A 21,940-nucleotide genomic window follows, 5' to 3' on the forward strand; every position below is an offset into this window, starting at 1 on the left:
GGGTGAAGGTATTTGGGGATTCAAGATTAAACACTGCACATTACAGCTGACTTAAGGTTATTTATATAAACAAATACAGGGATATATCTGGGTGGTCCAGCCGCCAGGTGTATGCTCCCCCATCTGAGCGACTGTTTTTAAAGACTTGAAGAGACGCATCATGCAGTTATAATGAAAACACAGCACATTTGGGTTGCCATTTCCTTTAATTCATTTGATCCGTCAAAGGATTTACAAAGCCTGCTATTTAAATGCTTTTTTCCCCCCAAAGAGTTAATATCATTCATTAATACAGCTGCACATTTCTACATATCCGGATTTCAGTGAGAGTGATGTGCAGAGTAGCACCCAGAAGTCAATGAAGAGGCAATATTTCATGTCATAATAGTTCTCAGTTCTCTCTGTAATAGATAGAAATAAATCCATGCAATATTCATCTCTAGCCGTGAACTTGGTATTTCTTGTTTGAGATTTGGCACCATCCTTGAGATGAGGTCAGCGAGAGCACCCTGAGGTTTATCTCAGGTTTTGTAAGATAGGAAATAAAGACAAAATTGTCCTGAAAACAGTTTGAGCGAAATCCAATATCTTTTTTTTTTCTTTTCTTTTTTTCTTTTTTTTTTTTGTGACAGTCGAGGAAAGGAGTTTGATTCCTAATCCAAATGGCTATTCAAGTACCAGGAGGGATTTCTCTAAATTTTCCAGAAATCAAAACGTTGATGATGCAGAAAACCTGAACCATCGAAGGGATCATAACATGTAAACCGACCCTTATCATTATTTTTAAAAAATACTCAGATAGTATCAATAATTGCATGATTTATAAATGTTTTTTTTCTCCTAAGTATCATACAAGCTTAGTAGCACTACACGTCATGTAGCTGTCAGTGCTGTGCAACAAATATTCAATAATACTACTGATAATAACAATATTAATAATGATCATAACAATTCATTGTAAAAATTAGCAAATGCTATTTAACTACCATGTAAAGGAAATGTTTGACAGTGTGCTTTTTCTTTAAAAACAACCAAACAAAAAGGCTGTGGGATGACAGTGTGAAGATTACACTGCTCTCACAGAAATTGGCACTGTAACATACTGTACACTCTAAAAGACTGACAGGCCCTTGAAAACAGAGGAGGCTGTCAAAAGGAGCAGAGAAACATGCAGGCCTCTGGTTTGGCATTATGGTCAAAGGCCTTGCCATTCACTCTAGGACAGGCAAAAAGAATCAGGCTCAGGAAACATGCCCAGAAAACAAAGTAGGGTGTTAAGGAAACACAAACAACACGGCAACAGAATAAAACCTAGACAAGATATCCAATGACTTTTAACAAAATATTCCAGTCAGAAGGCTGCAGGATTAACGGATAGCGCATCTGATTTGAAGTGGATGCACTACATTAAGAGTAAATCAAATAGAGTATCAAAGGTAGAATGCATTAGAGCGGGCCTGGATTGGAGGCAGCGGATTCATAAATAATTTTGGACCGTGGAGTTGTTTGCACGGTGATAACCCTGAAGAACGCGGCTTGCTGTTGAAACATTAGCTCTGTGCTTTTCAATAAATATATATTTTATTTGCTGCCGAGCTGATGTGCAGCCGGCCTCTTTGGGGTTACAAGTATCTGTTTGCATACACCGAAATAATTTACAATCAGAGACACGGCTGCCTTCAAGAGCAATTTTTGCGTGCTCTAATGTGCATCTGACTGAACTACTAAAATGTGTGGGTTAATTTTTGATGAATTTGGAAGCAAGCTAAAAGAGAAACAAGCAAGGGAAGTGTCAGATTAATACTTTGGGTGGATGCTGCTAAGAATAGTCAATCCTGTACACTGAAAGTAATAAAAGAAAATAACGCAAATTAAAGATAAAAATGGATGGCGACGATAAAGATTAATGCTGTTTTGTTCGGGTAAAAGGGTGTGGGAACAGGTGTTTAGAAAACTAGAAAAGAAATGGGCCAATTTCTGTTTCCTGAGGCATGTAAGATCTAGCACAATAAAAGAAAAGAAAAAGAAAAGGAAAGAAAAACATCTCTCATCTCATTAAGCACTGAGCAAGGCTGTTCTCTAATAACAAAGCAATAACAAACCTATTTAACAAGACATGATACGCTCACTGGGTTGCCAGTTTGGTAGCTGACTCCCCCAAAACCTTCAGCCACCAGGACAGAGCTGATCAACAACAGAGTGTCCGCCCGGCAAAATTCAACTCAATGCCTACGGCCAGTAGCTTCAGGTGTGGTGAAGACAGAGTAGCCAGGCAACGCCATGCCTGCACCTGTACATCTGTGGCAGCAGGTCATCAGAGGATGGTGCAGAAGAACTTCTTCTCCCGGAAGGGGTTCTCGGAGGCGGGCACGGGCACGATGAGGGGGTCCTCACGTATGTGGGCGTCGCAGTACGCCATCAGGTCTGCGGCTGCTTTGGACACCTGCAGTGTGGAGACAAGGGAGGAGAATCGCGCTTTGTGATTTTTATGATTAAAGCTACAATGTGCAACATTAAAATTACATTAAAAAAGGCTTACAAATAATATAGATAAGTGCCTCCAGAAGTAGGACAGCACATACATTACAAAAATGCTGACTAGTCCCCATGAAAAGTAACTAACTAAAACTTATTTGCATAATTATAGAGTTTCTCTCCTTACCAAGTTTTTTTTTTTTTTAATTAGTTGATGAATTTATTTTTATTATTTTATTTTTAATTGTATTAAATTTACTAGGATCCACTTCTTATAATTTGTAGTTTTTTCTCTTATTTTTATTTATTTTTTTTAATATATATATATTTTTATTTTCCTCTTTCTCTAATTTTATGAAGCTTAAGAAGATTATGGACCAACTGTACATTGTTTTGAAGAACCTAAAAAGCCATTTCCTACTGATATTATAGACACGTATTTCCCACTTCTTTTCCCTTACTCCCTATTATGTCTATATTCCTATTTTAAAAAGCTGAATGAAAAGTTAATATAGCATCAAAAGGGTGATATTGCACATCATCAGCCTGAGTCTGGTGGAAAGAAGTAAGACACCGGAGCGCTGAGGAGTGAAATGTGCAGCAGACAACATCAGCATTGCTCTTTGCTTATAAATTGCAGATTGGCTGTTTCCTCAAGGCCTGCGGTGGCTTTATTGATGCCGGTTACCTCAGCCTCAGGCAAGATGCCGCGTCAAAGCAGACGCCTCATCAGGATGAGCGACAAGCGCCGGAGCAGGAACTTGACCTATCGAGCCGCAGGAGGGCGGAACCAAGCGAACACGCCGCGTATTGGAGCTTTAAAGCTGAAGACTGACTGTAAATTTCACGGTACACCCAGCCTGTATCTTTCCACTCGGCGTTGGGTGTGAGGTTATGGGAGTTGAGGCCGCAAATGGAGAGTTGAGGAGCAGCTGCATCAGAGGAAAGGCAAGAGCTCAGGGATCTATGCGGAGGATTAGACCATCTGATGTCCTGCCTGCCAGTTCGAGTCACCCACTTCTTCTGTCACTGGAGAATACAACTCCCATCATGCTCGCTGAGTTTCACTGAGGAAGATTTTCACTGTCGCGCGGCACAAAATGACCACAGAATATGTGCGGGGGCTGATGGAGTTGTTGATCAATACCAATGACTCAACGATTACTCCAGCAGGCACTGAGATTTCTCGCTCTTAATAACTCACTTTCCATTCCATGCACTGTTTTGGAAACAACCTCGTCCCCATACACACACACACAGACACACACACTCTCTCATACACACACCTACTCGCAATTTCAACGCACCAGATAGAGCGCGGTGCTGTGAGCGTGCAAACAACGTCGCAGCACATTCTGCTCTCAGATGAAATGAAGCAAATCATGAGGCGGTGTGATTCTGTGTGGTGATATTTTAGACAGATAGCTCGTTCAAAAAGGCCTGACTGAGCTTTTTCTGATTCTTTGGTCGGCGAAAGAGGTCAAAAAAAGTCACCGATCGCCTCATGCCCCTTGATCAAACTTCATAAAACAGCAGCACGGTGCTTTTCAATGCTGGCATTTTTTTTTTTTACCAGACTTGACGAGACTTTTTGACTTTCAAAATCAATTTCGAATGTAGCGATTACAACAGCACCGCACACCGCCTGAGCCTGTGCTGCATTTATGTTCTGAGACGCAACACAGAGAAAAAGATAAGATAGACAGATTTACTTTATTGATCCCCAATTGGGAGACGTATCCAGACGTTGCACAGGAACAATAGTAGATACCCAAAGTATACTCATCAAAACTAGAGAGAAATAAACGTCTTTAGAAAAAAAAAAAAAAAAATGACAATAAAAAATAGACACGACAAAACAAAATCGAGTAACTCGGTGCAAAGAATATAGGAAAAAAAAAAAAGATAAAAAAACTTTGCATACCCGATAAGAGCAATAGCAAACAAAATATACTAAAATATATCTGCAGAATATCTTTCAGTAAATTAATAAATATACTGCAGCATCTCTGAATTAATCTCAACACAGTAACTGTGATGTATTTGCAGGCAAACCAATAGATTTATCTTAATTAGGAGAATAGTGTGATGGGTAATGTGCACACCTATTCAAATGCAATTAATTTAAAGTCACACTGAGGGTGCTGAGATTTCAGCCACATTCAGATAAACTTGACGTTTCACATCATATAACACCTTTTTTATCCTTCAGTAAAGCCTTTGTTCTGGAGATAAACCGAGAAGAACAACAACAACAAACAGGGCTGGGTCCTAAAAGGTGGGAGGTGTGTTCATCGCCTAACCACGTCGCGCAAAATCGCACCAAATGGGTACGTTTTGTGAGGCTTCCTTTTCCCGCGCATGTAAACAGCTCAATTATTCTCCTGATCAAAGTGAGGGCAATAATTAGATTATCATGTGCACGTGAATGTGGCCGGCGTGTTTCTGAGGCGAGCCGGAGCCCCACAGGAGACGAGTGGTAGTGCACGGTGTGTCATTAGGCCCAGACTGGCTGTAATTACACTGCAGCCCCGTGATGGAAGAAGAGAGTCCTCCTAATTAGCACAGATCACATTCCTTTGGCTGATTGAGCAATTAATGAGAATATGGTGATCCCTCAATCAGCGGCACGGAGACTGCTCTTGTCGCTGATACAGTCTCTCACTCCCTCATCAGATCCCTTAATTAAATTTAACGGATCGTCAGACATGGCCGGCTCGCTCTTCTCCCTCAGTCACTCTGTACTTTTCTCCTTTATGCTTTAATTTACTACCACGCTCTAGTTCAGTGGATCCAACATTTCTGGACTTATGGCCCTCCAAGCCGGCCCCAAATGTTGTCGTGGGTGGACGATCCTCTGTGAAATATGAATCTGGACGACCCTGCAGCTGATGTGCCCGGTCCTCTCCAAAAAAAAAAAAAAAGTATCAGTCATTCTTCCGTTTTGCCATTGAAATCTTAACAGTAACCAATGAAATGATGCAGACATGACGTCACAGATTTCTACATGCTGCATACTTTGTTTTTGTTTTTTTTTTCTCCACATGAAAAACATAAGAAATGATTCCATTCTCCCATCTTAGGAAGTCAGGTACGTTCTCAGGCTCGGATTGAAAATGTTTCTAACTGTCTAAGGGCAAATGTGGCCTCCTGTTTTACTGTGCTAAATTATCCATGATGCACTCATAAAACAAAAATCGGAATCATTAGTATTTGTTAATTTGTTGCTCAAAATCGAGTGTGAACCCTGTGGCTCTTTAAGCATCGCAAAATATCTCCTAGAAAAGAAAAAAATGTCAGCATGTCACTCCGAATTTTCATTTTCTTTACTTCAAGTGCAGGATCCCATGTTCCTTCACAGGTTTCTGGGCTGATGAAACCCCGTCAAAATTGAATTGGGAGCTCAAAAATACATGATCAATAAGCTGAACATGAAAGAAAGAAAGAAAGAAAGAAAGAAAGAAAGAAAGAAAGAAAGAAAGAAAGACAGAAAGACAGAAAGTTATGTTTCTCAGTTCTTGAAAATTTGACAAGTTGGCTACTGAAACAAAGCCAAATGAGAGTGAAGAAGTCACAGACTAACGGTAGTTTTATGAAATATTATGTAGAAAGCTTGATTTTTGTGTAATCCTCTGCAGGGCTGCATGAAAACATTTCAGAAACAGACCAGAAGTGACATTTAGCTTCATTTCCATCGGTCGGACTTGACTTTTACTTCTATAAAATTATTAGATGGCAATCAAAGTGGCATATAAAATCAGTCGAGATATGTGATGTAAACACGTGTCGACTCCTTTTTAACAGACTTTTCTCCGTTTCCCTCTCAGCTCGGCTCGTGTAGCTGACTCTGCAGCCGGCGGTCAGGCATGACAGGAAGTCATTGTGCATGCCCTAATTCCACTTTCTAGCAGCAAACAGCTTTATAGTTGAAAACGGTAATCTGAGAGGTTTTTTTTTTGTATTTTAGCGGCATCTTTGACATCTTGGAGTTTTGCACTGAACTTCCAAGAGATCCATTTGCATTCAGTGAAACCGGAAGCCTACTGGTTTTTTTTTGGGTTTTTTTTCCTCCATTATCTGTTCATGATCTTCAGTTTGAACAATTTCTGAAGATGGTGCAACGTTTTGGAGAAGAGGCACGGATCCTGTTTAACCACAGTGACTATCTCTGCTCATACAAGCTAACCAATTCCTCTTGTATTTATTCCAAACAAATTATCGCCGTTGCTGGAAATGTAAAACATATTCCTGTGAACTTGACAGTGTTTGTCTAGAATATAAACCGTAGTACAATTTGAGCGATCATTTTGGCTTATTGGTTATGGATGGGTGTTAAGGTTAGGGTTAGGCGTAAACTGGTCATGGCTAAGATTAGAGAAAGGCTGTAGAGAATAAATGTAAGCCACTCATAGTGAACCAGACACTATGGCTGGCTAGCTCACCCAAAATAAAACAGATGCAGCCTATTAGTCAAAAAACAGTGAAGAAATGAACCATGCCGCTTCAGTTCTGGGCAAATTGTAATGTTAAAAGGAATCGATAAGAAACTGAAAAATGTAAAACATGATTATATTAGTGATTATATTAACCCGGAACTCCTGCCTGTTAAAAACTGGTCCATACAAATTGCAGTTCAGCCATGCAACTTATGATTATCTGCCCAAACTGATCAATAAAAGCCAATGTAAGTATATTTAATGACATGCTTTTACATTAAACTTCTCATGGCCGCGCTCCTTTAAGACTCTGTAAGGTGTAAATCAGAGCTGGACGATACGGACAAAATCAAATATCACGATATTTTTGACCAAATACCTCAATATCAATATTCTGACGACATCGTAGAGATGACTATTTGTGCTTTCACAAAATATTAACACTGACATTCATGATAATCAACAGTCCCTAGTGATGTGGATACAACGTCCAAACAGGTAAAGACAAATAATGTAACAGTCTAATAAGGTCAGAAAACTGCATCCCTTCACTGTAATACAGCTTTTAAAACCAGAAAAATACCACAATATTACAAAATGCAAAATCCCAGATGACTTTTAGTCTTTGATATTGATATAATATCGGTATATTTCCCAGCCCCAGTGTAAATAAAACTGGGTCTCACTACTGTTCAAATGATGGAAAAGAGCTAAAATAAATGAAATATAAAAATTTAAACCAAAACTGAAAAATGAAACTTGTGCCAAAAAGTCAGGTCGCAGGTTAAATCAGAGGTGTTTGTCACGCAGCTTCCAGGCCCTGATTTGTGAAGTTGGACATGATAAGTTTTTTTTTTTTTTTTTTTAATCTCTTCATGTAGAGCAGAGTGGAGGTTTTCTTGTGAGCAACCTTTGTTGTGCTGAGTAGGGATGATGGTGTATGGCAGGCGTCCAGCCCGGGCTATAATGCTGAGCGAACAGCTTCAGGGCTCTGGGGCAATCACTCCCCGAGCACATGAGCAGCATACCGAATGAGACCATCACACCGCCTTTGAGGATGCACAAGAAGTCGCTCATGAGGGCTGCCCGTACGGGCCGCGCCGTCACGCTCCGACAACACGCCATGTGCACGCACAAACAGGCTCGCCGGGGTGAGAGTCAATGCAGCTGAAACAATCACTTTTAGGAAGCGTTCGACCTAATATTTACTGACGGAGGCCTTACAATTGGGCCAATATTGACATGCGACATGTACATTTACACTGAATGAGTAACCGCTTTATGACATTTTAAAGGCCTGGTAACTGACCCCGGTCATCTCAACCATAAAAAGGCATATTGTGCACGGATACAGTCAATTTTTAACCTCTTATTTACCCTGAGGTTGCCTGCAGAGGACATATGATCTTTTCCAACACGGTCCAGCCACCGAGCAGCTCTACTGCTGCAGCTGGAGGTTGAATGCTTTGTTCATGGGCACTTTGGCAGCAGTTTCGATGGACAAGAGAACGTTACCTGTTTAATTTCCGTCCTCACTCCCCAAAAAAACCATGCAAAATAAAAGAAATCCCGCATGAGGAGGACAATCTGAGCGGACAAAAGTTTAGTCTGAGAAATTAAGATAATCCGAAAGGTTAGAAGACTAATGGTACACGGCCTACGGAAGAATCAAATCTTTCAAAGGTGGATAGCAAATGGGTCACTGCCGACCAATCCGCATCAAAGAAATACGCCATCACTCTTCTTGTCACTGTTAGCGACGCTTGCGTGACCTTTCAGCATCCCTCCCCTGCTAAAATCAACCATCACTGCAGCCTGTTAGCCTCTGGGCGAGCCCCGCCTGTAATCTCACACATTTATGGAGTGTGTATGATTAACACCAGGGTCTCCCAGCGGTGCAAAGCAGACACACACTGACGGTGTTTTGCAGCCAGGCCTGACACTGCGATGGTGTCTCCCTCCCCTCTGATTATGGCAGCACATGCACTATCCACAAAGGACCTGTACAGATACAAGATGACGGTGATGGTTTACTGCTGCCAGTCCAGGTCAGTGCGTTCAGTATATAATGTGCAGGGATAACAAATGAAGTATATATGGTAAAGGAAATAAAAATCAGCGTAAAGCCTTAATGCATGCACACAGAAAAGTGGATTTGGCAGATAAAATGCAGAGGGTGGCTATTTTCTGATAAGGTTATGTTTATAATGTCCAGACAAGCTGCCAAAAAAGGAGCCCTTTTTTAAGATTTTGCACCACTATTGAGCAGTGACAGCCAAGGATGCTTATGCTACTCTCCCAAGAATACTACCAAAACCACAGTTTTCCGCTTGGTGCAGTTGTTTCCTGGGTGTCTATAAGCGAGCTTCATGAGTGTTTTGTGGCTCCAAATTCATTGCAATTTAGATGGACAGTGGAAACAGAAATAAAATTACAGCTTACAAATTCATTTAACATTCATGTTTACCTGTTATACACTGTCAATTACAGTAGTAAGGGCTTCGTCAATCAACTTGGGGGAGAAAAATGTGTTCAATTTCTAAACCAACAACCAAAACTCATTACAGGATGAAAAAGCACTGTGCCTTTATGAGAGACAGGTCATCTGAATTTGCTTCTGAGACTGGGGTTACTCCCAATCATGCGCTCATCTGGATGCTATACATTCAGTAGTCTGTTTACTTACAAATAATACATTGCATTTATTATAAGTATTTGGCAATAAAGACCTAAGATGTGCAAATATTTAGTCAGTCTTTACCAAAACGTTTCACTGTTTGGTCACGGTTTAGGCTAATTGAGAGCAGACATCTGTCAGCATCTACACACACACACACACACACACGCACAGGGCACATACATTGAGGTGTAATTATAGTCAAGTACCTTTATCCTGTCCATACAGGCTTCCATCTTCAGCTGCTCCACAGCTTTCCTGGCTTGGGAGATGCTGGCTGTGCTGTTGTTGGCGATGCCGTCCTTCATGTTGCTCCTGTCATGTTGAACAGAGGCACAAAGGGACACACACACACACACACACACACACACACACACAAGCAGTCAGTGGACGTTACATTAACTCCACGAAGCAGCAGCCCCCCTTGCGTTGTCTCTTCCCCCCCTTTTTTGGGAAGAGCCATTCTCTGCCACAACCTTTTTTTTCCTCTGGAGGATTTGTTTCACGGCAGCCAAAGCTCCACTCCATTTTAATAAGAATAATCTTTTGAAGGAAGCCATCAGCTGGTCAGTGGTTTGTCATCTTTCAGTCGGTATTCCAAAACTACTACTCATGCTTGCTCTTTTTCTTATCTAACCTGCCAAGTTGACTAAGAATCAAGGTTTGACTGACACTGATTTGTTTGAGTAATCATGATTTTTTTTTTTTTTTTTTTTTTTTTTTTTTAAATGAAGGTGGTGATAGGCTACATTTTGAAGAGGCAAGACATATAAATACATATCTGAAATTCAAAGAGGCAGATATCAGCCTGATATATTTGTCGTGCCTTATTTTAGAATACAGTTTACAGTATAAGAACAAACACAAATTCATACCCTGTGTCTGACACCCCACTAGAGGATTTGGGGCTCAGGTGCCCTGCTCAACAGCACTTCAACAGCAGCTGCTCAGCCAGGCGCTCATGTGTCTAATTCACTTCCAGCGGGATTCAAACCAGCAACCCAGCGGTTACGAGCTTGCCCCGGGACTCATTAGCAGAGTGGAAGCCCATCTCACCCAGATCTGTCCTGACCACTAATGCTCCTCAACTTTCAGCAGCACACTGAGCATCAGTACAACTGCACTGCTCCTCTCTGCCGCTCCATTTCATCGCAGGCTTCGCTGTGAATCTCTCTAGGAAAGCTCTAACACCTTGCTCTCGTTTTTAGGATTCCTCCTGGTGAGGAATATGGGCCCCTAGGCTTGGGCCCCCCCTACCACTTAAATGTCCCAGCTTGGACACCATGGGAGAGAGAAGTGATGGTCATTGATAACAGAGATGGAGTCCACACACTTCCTTGTTTTCTGCATGAAAATGACAAGCAGAGGTGTACTCCGGGTTCATTCTAGATGCAAAACACAAACAAACAAATGCTATTTGTGCTTAAAATCAATCCCACCTCATGAGGCTGTGCCGGGGGAGCGCTCCCAAGCCCAACCCCAGTCTTTATCACAGGCCCATCTATGATCACTGATTTAAAAAAAAAAAACACCTCATCACCTCGCATGTGGAAGCACATAATGGCAAATATATCCAGTTTACTGTAGTACGGTGCTATGGCATCAATTCACAATCACTGGCAATGCATCGAATGGCTTATTTAATATCATTTGCATCGGGATCAAACCGTGTTTAACTCTATTCCAACTGATTCAGCTATTATGAAACAGATGCTGTGGAAAGGGGGAATAGGGTGGACGGTAGAAATGATAGGTAATCACTTGAATTTCTTTTTTTTTTTTTAAGGTCGCACCCTGCAGTGACAATTTATAGCGTTTAATCACACCATCATAGTAAAGCTATTAGGCCCCCTTTTCCCATTTAGGTTGCTCCTCGATTCATCCATACGGCAGCTTACGCGGCTGTTTCCTAGCAATAACAAGGTCCATAACGTGTTACACGAATTTAAAGATGCTATTTTTCCCTCTGCAAAATGAGCGACTCTTATTTCTAAGGATTCAATTGTGGATAGATAACACACCGTGCGAGTTGCGGCCTGTAATTGTTACAACAGAGGGGGAAAAAACAGCAAACCACACATTATTACAACGCCACACAACAATGGTTTTGCATGGAGGAATAATTATGTAAAAATGCCTCATCCCTCGTCTCCTTGCCCGGGCTATGTGCAGATTAATGTAGGCTACCATCCCCGACCTACCTGATATGTGCCAATGGTTTTCCAAATTAGATAATTCCGGGTTGACTCCACCCAACAAAAGGGGGATCTGTCAAATATCAAAACGAGGGGAAATTGGAGGAAATCCCAGCTCTGCGCGTCGCTCTTGAATGAACCCAAGGCAATCCTGGCGTTTTAATTTCGTTTCAGCGGTTTGCACAAAATGTGTCGTGCAGTTTACGCATATTCCGTGTAGGAAGATGAAATCCAAGCGGCCAGGTCTTGGTGAGCACCACGGCTGGACTTGGAGAGATATTACGCATGCAGAAGGGGGGGAAACCTCAGTATGACGATGAAATATAGGCTATGGGGCAGGAAGCGCTCGATCAGGGCACCGGGAGCTGCAGCTCCAGCCCCTGCAGGCACACAGCTGGCCCCAAACGCACTTACACAGCTTATTAGAGGAGCTGAGCTCTGCTGTTGTTTAATTTGCCTTATTATTGCTGCAGAACGAACAAGGGATCTGCAGGCTTCCCCATTTCATTTTACATCAGCTTTGACATCACCGGGTCCCCCCCGACAGAAACTGATAGGCCTCATCCATAACATCCCCGCTCACATCTCGGAGAAAAAACACAAAATCACACTAACACCCTGCAAAATAACAATAACACATATTATTTTTGTTGTTTATTTGCCCCCCGCCCCCGCCAGTGTTTAGAAAATGGAGACACAAAGCAAGAGTATCAAGTAATGTCTTCAAATATTTATATATTTATATATATATATATATTTATATACTGATCACTTGGTTTGTCCATACATACAAAACAAAAATAAAACACAGGCTCTCAGGACTCCTTGATGCCAAACTGCAAAACCAGCCCAGGAAGGTCTAGGCTATGAAATGGGATTTAACAACAAACGTTTAAATAACATAAGACGATGATCTTAAATTATGCATAGCTTAATTTATCAACAGAAAAATATTTCCTTCTATGTCAGAAAGCACAAAAACTTCTTTCATTATCCTAGTTTCCTACCCACTTTTTTTTTTTTTTTTTTTGCCATTCTCGAAACAACATTCATACATTCTCATACCTGCTAATGCTCAGGAGAAAAGGTTGTAGTACTCTGTGTACAATAGTTGAGATACACAACTTCAAGAGGGGAAGAAAAGGTCATGGAGGAGATGTATGTATGTACACATGCAAGCATGAGAGAGTAAACATCCTTGGAGCAATCGAGCAGTAACGACATGGTGTCTCCATCTTGTACACATCAGCTCAGTTCAGAGGGATAAAGTCGAAACAATAAAACAAAAAGGAATGACATCGTGAAATGATTAGAAATATTCCCTTTCTTGTAAACACATATAAATCAAACACAAAGTCTGAAATATAAGACATGCTTCTCATCACAGGAGGCTTGCTGCAATGATCACAGAAGGCAAAACAAAAGCAAAAACTTGTTTCACAGCTATTTTTAAAACGGATGTAGTTTCATCGTGGTTTCCTTCCTATCATGAAACAAGATAAAATGACCTATTGCATGTAGCCTATGCCCTATATTGCTTTCTGGTTTAGATTTATTAGTGGAATTAGACAACTCAGTTCATGCTGGTAGCCTAGACAACAAGTCACTGACTATCCATAGATAAATAAATGGTAGCTGATTTGTGGGTGACCCAATCCAATAAAAAAGTGCTTCTGCCATTTCACTTTTGACAACAGAAAATAACAGAACAATTGAAAGTGCAGCAAATTGAGAAGGAATGTAGAGAATAACGGGCGGGTTGAGTTTGCTTGCAAAGTATGGGCTGACCAATTCTTTCCCGATTGATCAGTGATGCTATTGTGTATAAGATTATGAAATGTGAGACGAAGAAAAGTAATCCTGGGCCGCTGTAATCCCCATCAGCAGGGGAGATGCTCTCACTAGTGAGCCGCTAACTCCTCTCAGCTCAGCCTGATCCTCAAATCTCCTCAGTGGCTGGACGGGATGCCCTTCAGGCGAGGGGTAGAGGGCCAATTCAGAAGCTTCCCCTGCTTCTCTTGGGAATATCTCTGTGGGCTACAATGGCATCTAATGCTGTTTATTCAGTCCCCCGGCTTCAAATTCGATGATGAATTTGAGTAAGCTCTCTGAAGTAGTGAAATGTTTCTAGTGCATTTGAGAGGCATACGATTTTAAGACAGTAAAACATAAGAAGCAACGGCAAAGGAGCAAAGATGAGCCTCCACGGCTCTTCTAATAAATAGATGAATGTCAATGTTTCTCAGCATCATTCTGGCATGCAAAAGTAGGACAGGACAACAGGCAAGACAGTGAGCAACACATCCAAACAAACCTAACATTTCCCCATCACTCGACTAGGCTCATATACATAGTGATTCAGGGCCAAGAAACTAGTGTTCAGACTTGAGTGGAGCAGACAGCCCAGCGGAGCGGCGTCTCACTCCCACTGAGCAGGACATCTCCTGGTGACAGACGCGAGGAGGGGCTCCCTCCTCGCTGCTGCAGCGTCAGCAGGACATGCTCTCCTGGCTCCAGCAGCAGTCTGTCAGGCGACACGCGGCAAGAGACGAACGTGCCGTGGAGGTGAAGGATGGGGAGCCTCACGCTCACGGGTCTGGCTTGGCCAGTCAGTAGCAGCTTACCAGGAACAGCAAAATCAACATCAGCAACAATCAAGCGAGGATCTTCGCATGACAAGGAAACTCAAAAGACTCAAAATAAAAGAAACCGAACAAACAAAACAACAAAGGACCGATCAAACCAAACACGCTTCCAGAATGCATTTTGTATAAAGTGTCTGTTGCAACCTCAGCCAACGTCTTCATCCATCTCGCCCTCCCACTCCACATCAGTCTGTCTATAAATATATATACACATAATACTATTTTCATAATAATTTCTTTATACTGGGAGTGGCTCTGGTAGAGTTTGCTTGGATGGGGATGGCTTCAGATAGAGGTCAGGGCAGGGTCCAGGGGGTTTGAGGAGTCTGTCTGCGTCATGCTGACACTTCCTGCTCCCAGCAGGACGGGGGCGGGGGGAGACTCCTCTTGGTGTAGAGAGAAAGCAGTCGAGTAGTACGTGTACACAGTCAGCCTGCAGCGTAGCTGCTGAGGAACGAGTAGAACATGGGCAGCTTCATGCGCTGCTGGTCCCGCCGACACCAGGCCATCACCGTGCCCTCGCTGTTGGCTGTGTAGAGGTGGTGGCCGTCACACGAGTACGTCAAGCTGAGGAGACACAACAGGGTTAACAACAAGCTTAAAACTCACTTATTAGCTAATTTTCCACATCAGCATATTCACCTTTTAATAATATATGTCAAAGACTTTACTAAATCTTGACTTTGTTGTAGTAATATATCAAAATCCCATTTATTCTACATCCTGTAAAACCGTGTATCTTCATTTTTGATCAATCATACCTCATCCCAGCCCTGATCCCCCTATCTGATCACCCATTACTTCACACTTTCAAAAGATGCCTCGACAGGAAATAGATCAAATTAGAGGGACCCAATATAGTTTTCATTGTAAACACACTCGGTTTTGTTTACATCAAAAATTTCTCACCATAACACATTGCGTGTGTCCTTGGGGTCTAATTAACATGCTGAATGTGTTTCCAACCTTCAAAAGACATCTGCAAAGCCTTATTTTGGAATATTTTGACAGTTGCATTGTTTACATCAGTGTGTGTAACATGTCACACCCACGCTCATGGTGTGCTGGAAGCACACGTTATGTAAACAATATGGGGGCGGTTTTCCTAGTGTGCACTGTAGCACCACTGGTGGTCAAAACGCCGTTTCATTGTGACTTTAAAAACATGTTGCTTTCACTCGTGTCATTTAGCATCCCCAAAATAATTGTTTACTATCAAACATGCGTATGCCAGTAAATGGGAAGAGTAGCATTAAACAGAAGCAGAGGATATAGCACAACACATGTAGCAAAATTAAGATAAATAAAATTATACCTGATGATAGGTTTGCTTGACTTGGGAAAGGTGATCTCTCTCACTGGTTTCAGATCCCAGGTACTCCACAGTCTAAATCCATTTGAGAAATAAAGATAATCCGTTTGAGTACTTTAATGGCTTGAGAGGAGAGAAAGTGTAAGGCATCTAAATTTTACCAAAAGCGCAAGGGCTTACCTGACCACGCCATTCTCGAGCCCGCCGGCGATAACGTTGACAGACACGCCCTCTGGCTGGTTGGAGAAGGCCACTGAGCAGATGATCTCTCTGCAGTGGACGTGACCAATCAGATCGCCGTTCACGGTCCACAAACGCAGGTCGCTGCCTCCACCCACTACATACAAGCAAGCAGAAATCAGATGACGAACAAAGACCTACACAATGCATCAGCCCTGAGAAACTATATAATAAACACTGCAAAGAGAGCCCACAGGTCGAGGAAGTCCTCACCTGAGTCACAAACTGTTGCGATGTCGCCGGTGGTCTCACTGGCAGAGACGGCTGTGACCGGGCTTTTGTGTCCTGTAAGGCTTTGTACGTAGCACAACCTGAGGGAGAAACACACGGCAGTTCAACACCAGAGACACTGCACCAACAGCAGCAGCCATTCTCTATGTTGCAAAAGCATGATGTTAAAGACGACCAGAGTTTTCCATGTAAACAACATGGATTTATTTTTTCTATATTTAGAATTTCATGCAAAAGGTCGAGTATCTTTGCTAGACCTGAATACATACATGGAATATTTAGTATTTTATTAGATGATCACCTGCAGCTCATACCAGTGACTCTGTTGTTGATAAGAATAGCTAGCACAAATAACACGGTTAGACCTGTTAGCAAGCTAATTTACTAGTCACTCAAGAAAAACGCTACCTTTGCATCGATATGAAATCCTATATCTAACTGCGTTTTTCTAAACCAATCAAACTCAAGCCTCTCCACTAGTAATACTCAACACCGATCAGGTTTTTGTTTCTTTCTCTCCCAAACTCTGTCATGTCTCCCTCTTCTGCCGACATGGATATTAAGTGAGCAGAGATGAAACACACTTGAATGTGGATAACCTGCAACAGTGCGTGGGCCTTAAGCCCTCCCTCTCCACACAGTGCTGTGTTCTATGTTTCTAATCATGTGCTTCATAACCAAGTCATACATGTGTTCAGGGAACCATGGCAAATGCATTGTTGGGTCTTTGCGGGCATTAATAGTTATAGGAAAAAAAATATGATTTTACTGATAGTATCTTTTAAGTTACATTTAAATGCACAGATAGAAACACAGACCTTCCTCTTATTATTATTTTTAACTTGTTTTTTTTTTTTCCTGTTCCTTCCTGATCACACTGCTGACACTAACACACACTGACCTGTTGAGGTCCCAGAGGATACAGGTGCCATCTTTGCTGACACTGATGAGGATACTGTAGGGCTTGCAGACAAACAGGCTGGTGACCTCCCCTGTGTGTCCATACAGGTGAACCTGAGACTCCACTTCCATCTCTGACGGCTGAAGACAAACAACACACATACAAAGTCATTTTCTAAAACTGGCCTCATATCAGACATCATACATACACATGGATAATTGCAGAGTACAGCTTCTTTGCTGGTGGTTTTACCTCTTTATCCATGTTAGCATTAAAACACCATGTATCCTACTGTTAATATCAATTTTACCATTAAATATTGCCATTTTATAGTCGACTGATAGCCAAGTCAACCAACTCTAATACTGTATTTCACCAATTAATCGCTGGGCCGCAAATAGCTGCCTGGTTCTTTTAAACGCCTGGGGTCTGCACCCATTTTGCGTATTAAACGCCCACCCGAATAACCGCCGGGGTGATTATTTGCATTATATTGAGGTAACCCAAAATAAGGCTACTCACCTTATTTTTGCAGAAGTAAACAGTTAGCCGCACAATAACTGTGCGGCACTTCCGTTTTCTGTCAAAATAAGAGAGCTAGCTAACGTTAGAAAAAAGGGTGTACCGTATTGTACCATATTTTGAGTACTTTTGTACAAAAAAATATGTTGGACAGTAAATGTCATCACAATAATGGCCTGGTGCAGGTCTGTGTAAAAATAAATAAAGGCCTGCAGCGAATAGCCGCCTGGTTCTTTTAAACGCCTGGGGTCCAAGTTGATTTTGTGTATTAAACGCCCGGGCAATTAATTGGGGAAATACAGTAGCAAAGATAGACACAAATATCGCAGAATTAAACACAACACAACGACAAAACATATAATAACATATACCGTTTTTTGGTTTGGCGACAACATAAAATAAAATAAATATTTTACCCTATTAGATTTTTCCCCCCTTAGTCCCACCCCACAGCACATCCCAGCAGGGGTAACTGGGCCAACCATAATGCAAACACTCAAGTCAGTGGATGAAGATGTTGTTTTTAATTAGACATCCTGGTTTTAAGTAGGATAGGTTACTCAACGTGTCCTACAAACTCAATTAAAGCAGGTGCCCACAGTGAGTAACAACTTTCAGAGGAATACACATCACATCTATTGTTATCGAGACGCCCTTCAGAGACAAAGAGAGAGGAAACCTGGGTGCCCACTCACGGGGACCAGTGAAAGTCTGAAAGCCTCTCTGATGACTGAACTCCCAGACCCATAATCCCACTTGTGGGTTCGATGGAAATGTGTTTCTAGGGCAACTGCGATATGACTAATGAAGCCGGCACACAGAGACCCAGAGCGTTTGTGCACGGTGAGCCGGTCGAACGGGGGGGATAATGGAAGGTGGGTGGGTGGGTGTTGATGTGGAGGCGGAAGGCTGGAGGGGGTAGGAGGGGGGCGTTGCCATGGAAACCCACCGTGGTGCTGGTGAAGCGGTTGCTGTAGGCGGTGATGACTCCACACTTGCTACCCGTGAAAAGCTGGCAGCCATCGGGCACCCAGGCGCAGCTGGTCACCTGGGAGGGGGAGGGAGATCAGACACAGGGAACCAGCACCCAGCTGAGTAACACTGAGGGGAAACTATTTCCTTTCACCAGAGGGCGCTCTGGAGTTTACTAAGCACTTTCGTAAAGAGGGTGGCATATCACATATTTGCCTGATTACTGAACTGACCTCTGGGCATGTCATGAAATGTCGATTTATCAATATCAACGGGCATTTTATTATGTTGATAAATTCATGAGGCATCAATGCATTAAAATTACAATAAATAACTTGTTACTAAGAATTTATTTTTTGCTGTGCTTAAGTATTTATATTTTAAATTTGCCATTACTGGTTCATTGGGAAAATTTGTCTATATATCGCATGAATGAACAAGGCAACGCTAAAATATCTACTGATCAACCAAGACTGGCTCAGATGAGCCTATCAGGGACAGTAGGGCTCAGACTCGTTTCTACCTGGTGAAGTTGCGAGCACTGGATGAAGTTGATGGGTGGCTCGCTCTGTTTGCTCTTCAGCCGCAACATGTTGTCTGCATAGCCCCAACTCAAGATGGCGGACCACTGGATGTCTGTGCTGTGCATGCTCCGAACTCCTGCAGCACCAAGAGAGAAAAGAGAGAGGGGGGGAGAGAGGGGGGGAGAGAGGGGGAAATGAATAGACTCAGTTTTGTGGGTCATTCGGCAATATATACTGTATTTCCAAGGTCAGCTGTGAGTGGCTGGTGGGCTTCCTACCCTGCTCCTTGCTGTAAATCATCATGAGGCAGAACTTGCGTGACAGCCCACAAATGGCTCGCGTTGGCAGAGCCAGCAGGGAGCCAAACCTCTCACCATGGGGCTGGCTGAAGCACACCACCGGGTCTGGAGCGCTGGGGGACCCGACGTATTCCCCCCACTTTAGACCTTTGATCCACGGCAGGGGACTCTGTGGGGCAGGAAGAGGAAATAATCAGTTGGGAGGCAGATCATTTCATGGGCATTGCATTGTCATGCCCGTCATGCTGCACAGCGGGCTGCCAGAGGAGCAGCAGGTGAAGTTAGCCAAGAGGTGGAGGGGCTGACTAACAAGTTCAAGGTTGTTGGTTCATTCTAACTGCTCAGCAGCTATTATTATATCTGTTTCCCACTGACAGTGTTCAAGTCACCTTCAGCTAGGCACTAAACTCCAGGTGCTGCACTGCAGAAAATCCTGCTCTGACAGCTCTGATGAAATGCATATGCATGGGGGTACGACATGTTTGTTGATGTCTATAAATCTATGCAGGTTATGCAAGAAGACAAATTCCTGACATCTTATGTAAATCAGACATCAAAATAAACAGAATTTTAAGCATATACAAAAACAGTTCACGCAAAATACAAACAAGACCCATTTTTCTAATTACTAGGCTACTACTGAAATCTATCCATCCGGGTTGTGTGGGATTTGGTAAGGTTTCTAGCCTGCTGGGATCTGCGTTCTGCCTGGCATAATCTATACCCCTTGGGAGTTTCGTTGGGAACTATTTTCTGCCTAAGAACATGGCAAACTGGTCTTACCTCGAATTCGTACTCACCAGGGGCAGAAAGATACATTTTGCTGTGTTCTTTGGCAGGAAATAGTTCCAAACAAAACTCTTCGGCCCCGAGGGCTGTGGATTATGGTGGTTATGTGTTATTATTTTTTGAAAGAGCTGTTGCTGTTGAGTTTTTCACATGTACACTTTTGACAGTTTGAACTGCACAAATGAATACCCATCCAACCCCGTTATATTGAGGGGAAAGGAGACAGGGAAGGTTGCAGCAGATTGAAAACCTCGCCAACTCACGCAAACTATCTGAATGATAGATTGCACGACAGGTTAAGTGAGAAATCGTCGCTTTTTATATTTTGGGTGAACTGTTAATTGAGGCAGATACGCCAAGCCCAGCAACCCAGTGTAGATTACCGGGTAGACTATTTCTTTGGCCTGTTCTCTGGTTTCCCTGAATGCCAGTTGAACCAGGAGACCCATGGCTGCTGGCAGCTCGCCCTCCATCATGAGTCTGGGACCGGCCCTGCTGATGTGAGAGGCGTTGAACAGCTGCCTGGGTGTCTGTCCGTACGTCTTGATCATGGTCTCCAGGGCCCGTCGTTGCACTGGGTCTTCTACAGCTGAAACATCCATGCCAAAATAGGTCTGGGGAAGAGGATATGAAAATCAACATCAGTGCTTAAGACAACTGCTAGAACAATTATGTTGTCTAGGAAACAAGTGATGAATTAGGCATTCACTCACAGCTGGGTGGAAGACGTTGATGGCCTGGACGGCGGCTTTGCCTTTCTGTTTAAGCCCAAACACCAGGTCGATCCACTGGCACAGCGTCTGGGAGACCTGGTCCGACTCCAGCGCCTGACGGTGGATCAGAATGAAGAGACGCGGGTCGTTGCGGGCCCAGGGGGGCAGATTCACATGATTTACCCTCTCGCTGTTCTGACGCACCCCAAAATCAAAACCTATACAGACACATGGGAAAAAGAGTTGTTTCAAACTGGTAGGTACTCTGCATGTATGAAACACTGAAGGCAAAGAATGAGGGCAGAAAGGAATGAAAGAGAATGCAAAAATACTGTATAGCAGTGTAGTCTCCTACCCTCTCTGTTGACCAGGAATTCTGGGAGGTAGAAAAACTCTGGAATGAGCTCTTTGACATCAGTCATGGACTCGTAGGACGACAGGCGCCAGGTCGTGTTCATTGAGTGAAATGTCCGGTCCGGGATATCAAAGCTCTGGTCTGATTAAGGTCAAATACAAACTAATTATAAATTCATCTCACTGATTGAAAGATCCTCTTTCCTGACCTCAGAAGCAAGGCTTGCTGAATATATTTGCAGTCACATAAAAAGATGGGAGAGTTCAGAGGATTGGAAGAGAGCGAGAGATGAAGGAAAAAAAATAAATAAGAAAGGAAGAAAAGGAAAATGGGAGTGGAAGGGTGAAGAGCCATAAAAGGGAAATGTCCTTTCAGGGCTAATACATATGATGCAACACAGCCACGGCAATGAGCGACACAGTTAGATCTGAGATCAGGATGTTCCTGCATTTGGCACTCAGTGCTAAAAGCATAACACATTAAGGGTTCCAAGATGGAGCTGCCGACATCGTGCAGACAGGTGGCACTCAGTTGCCACTAAAAGCTTTTAGAAGATAAATGATAATTATGTGCTGGGTTGTCAGTCAATTAACATTTAAAGTACTTCTGGAAACTATACACATTGTCACACATTGTGCTGCTATAGAGGGTGAT

General features: G+C 42.7%; 2 protein-coding genes across 2 annotated transcripts in view; both read right to left on the reverse strand.

The window, feature by feature from the left end:
• Window positions 1-201: 201 nt before the first annotated feature.
• gng4 (G protein subunit gamma 4) lies at window positions 202-12,063 on the reverse strand. Its single transcript, XM_030070649.1, has 3 exons — window positions 11,790-12,063; window positions 9,798-9,903; window positions 202-2,443 (listed from the first exon to the last, which is right to left on the reverse strand). The coding sequence occupies exons 2-3, from the start codon at window positions 9,894-9,896 to the stop codon at window positions 2,315-2,317; spliced, it is 228 nt and encodes a 75-aa protein (XP_029926509.1). The 5' UTR covers window positions 9,897-9,903; window positions 11,790-12,063; the 3' UTR covers window positions 202-2,314.
• A 435-nt stretch (window positions 12,064-12,498) lies between these two features.
• lyst (lysosomal trafficking regulator) overlaps window positions 12,499-21,940 on the reverse strand; it is a 77,162-nt gene continuing 67,720 nt past the window's right edge. Inside the window, exons 43-53 of the mRNA XM_030069936.1 lie at window positions 21,287-21,427; window positions 20,932-21,149; window positions 20,602-20,832; window positions 19,409-19,598; window positions 19,130-19,266; window positions 18,584-18,682; window positions 17,113-17,252; window positions 16,194-16,291; window positions 15,921-16,077; window positions 15,744-15,815; window positions 12,499-14,995 (exon numbers count right to left, since the gene is read on the reverse strand). Of these exons, the coding sequence (XP_029925796.1) occupies window positions 14,857-14,995; window positions 15,744-15,815; window positions 15,921-16,077; window positions 16,194-16,291; window positions 17,113-17,252; window positions 18,584-18,682; window positions 19,130-19,266; window positions 19,409-19,598; window positions 20,602-20,832; window positions 20,932-21,149; window positions 21,287-21,427 (1,622 nt within the window). The 3' untranslated portion in view covers window positions 12,499-14,856. The remainder of the gene's footprint in view (window positions 14,996-15,743; window positions 15,816-15,920; window positions 16,078-16,193; window positions 16,292-17,112; window positions 17,253-18,583; window positions 18,683-19,129; window positions 19,267-19,408; window positions 19,599-20,601; window positions 20,833-20,931; window positions 21,150-21,286; window positions 21,428-21,940) is intronic.

This window comes from Myripristis murdjan, chromosome 15 (genome assembly GCF_902150065.1).
Source record: "Myripristis murdjan chromosome 15, fMyrMur1.1, whole genome shotgun sequence".
Taxonomy (NCBI): domain Eukaryota; kingdom Metazoa; phylum Chordata; class Actinopteri; order Holocentriformes; family Holocentridae; genus Myripristis; species Myripristis murdjan.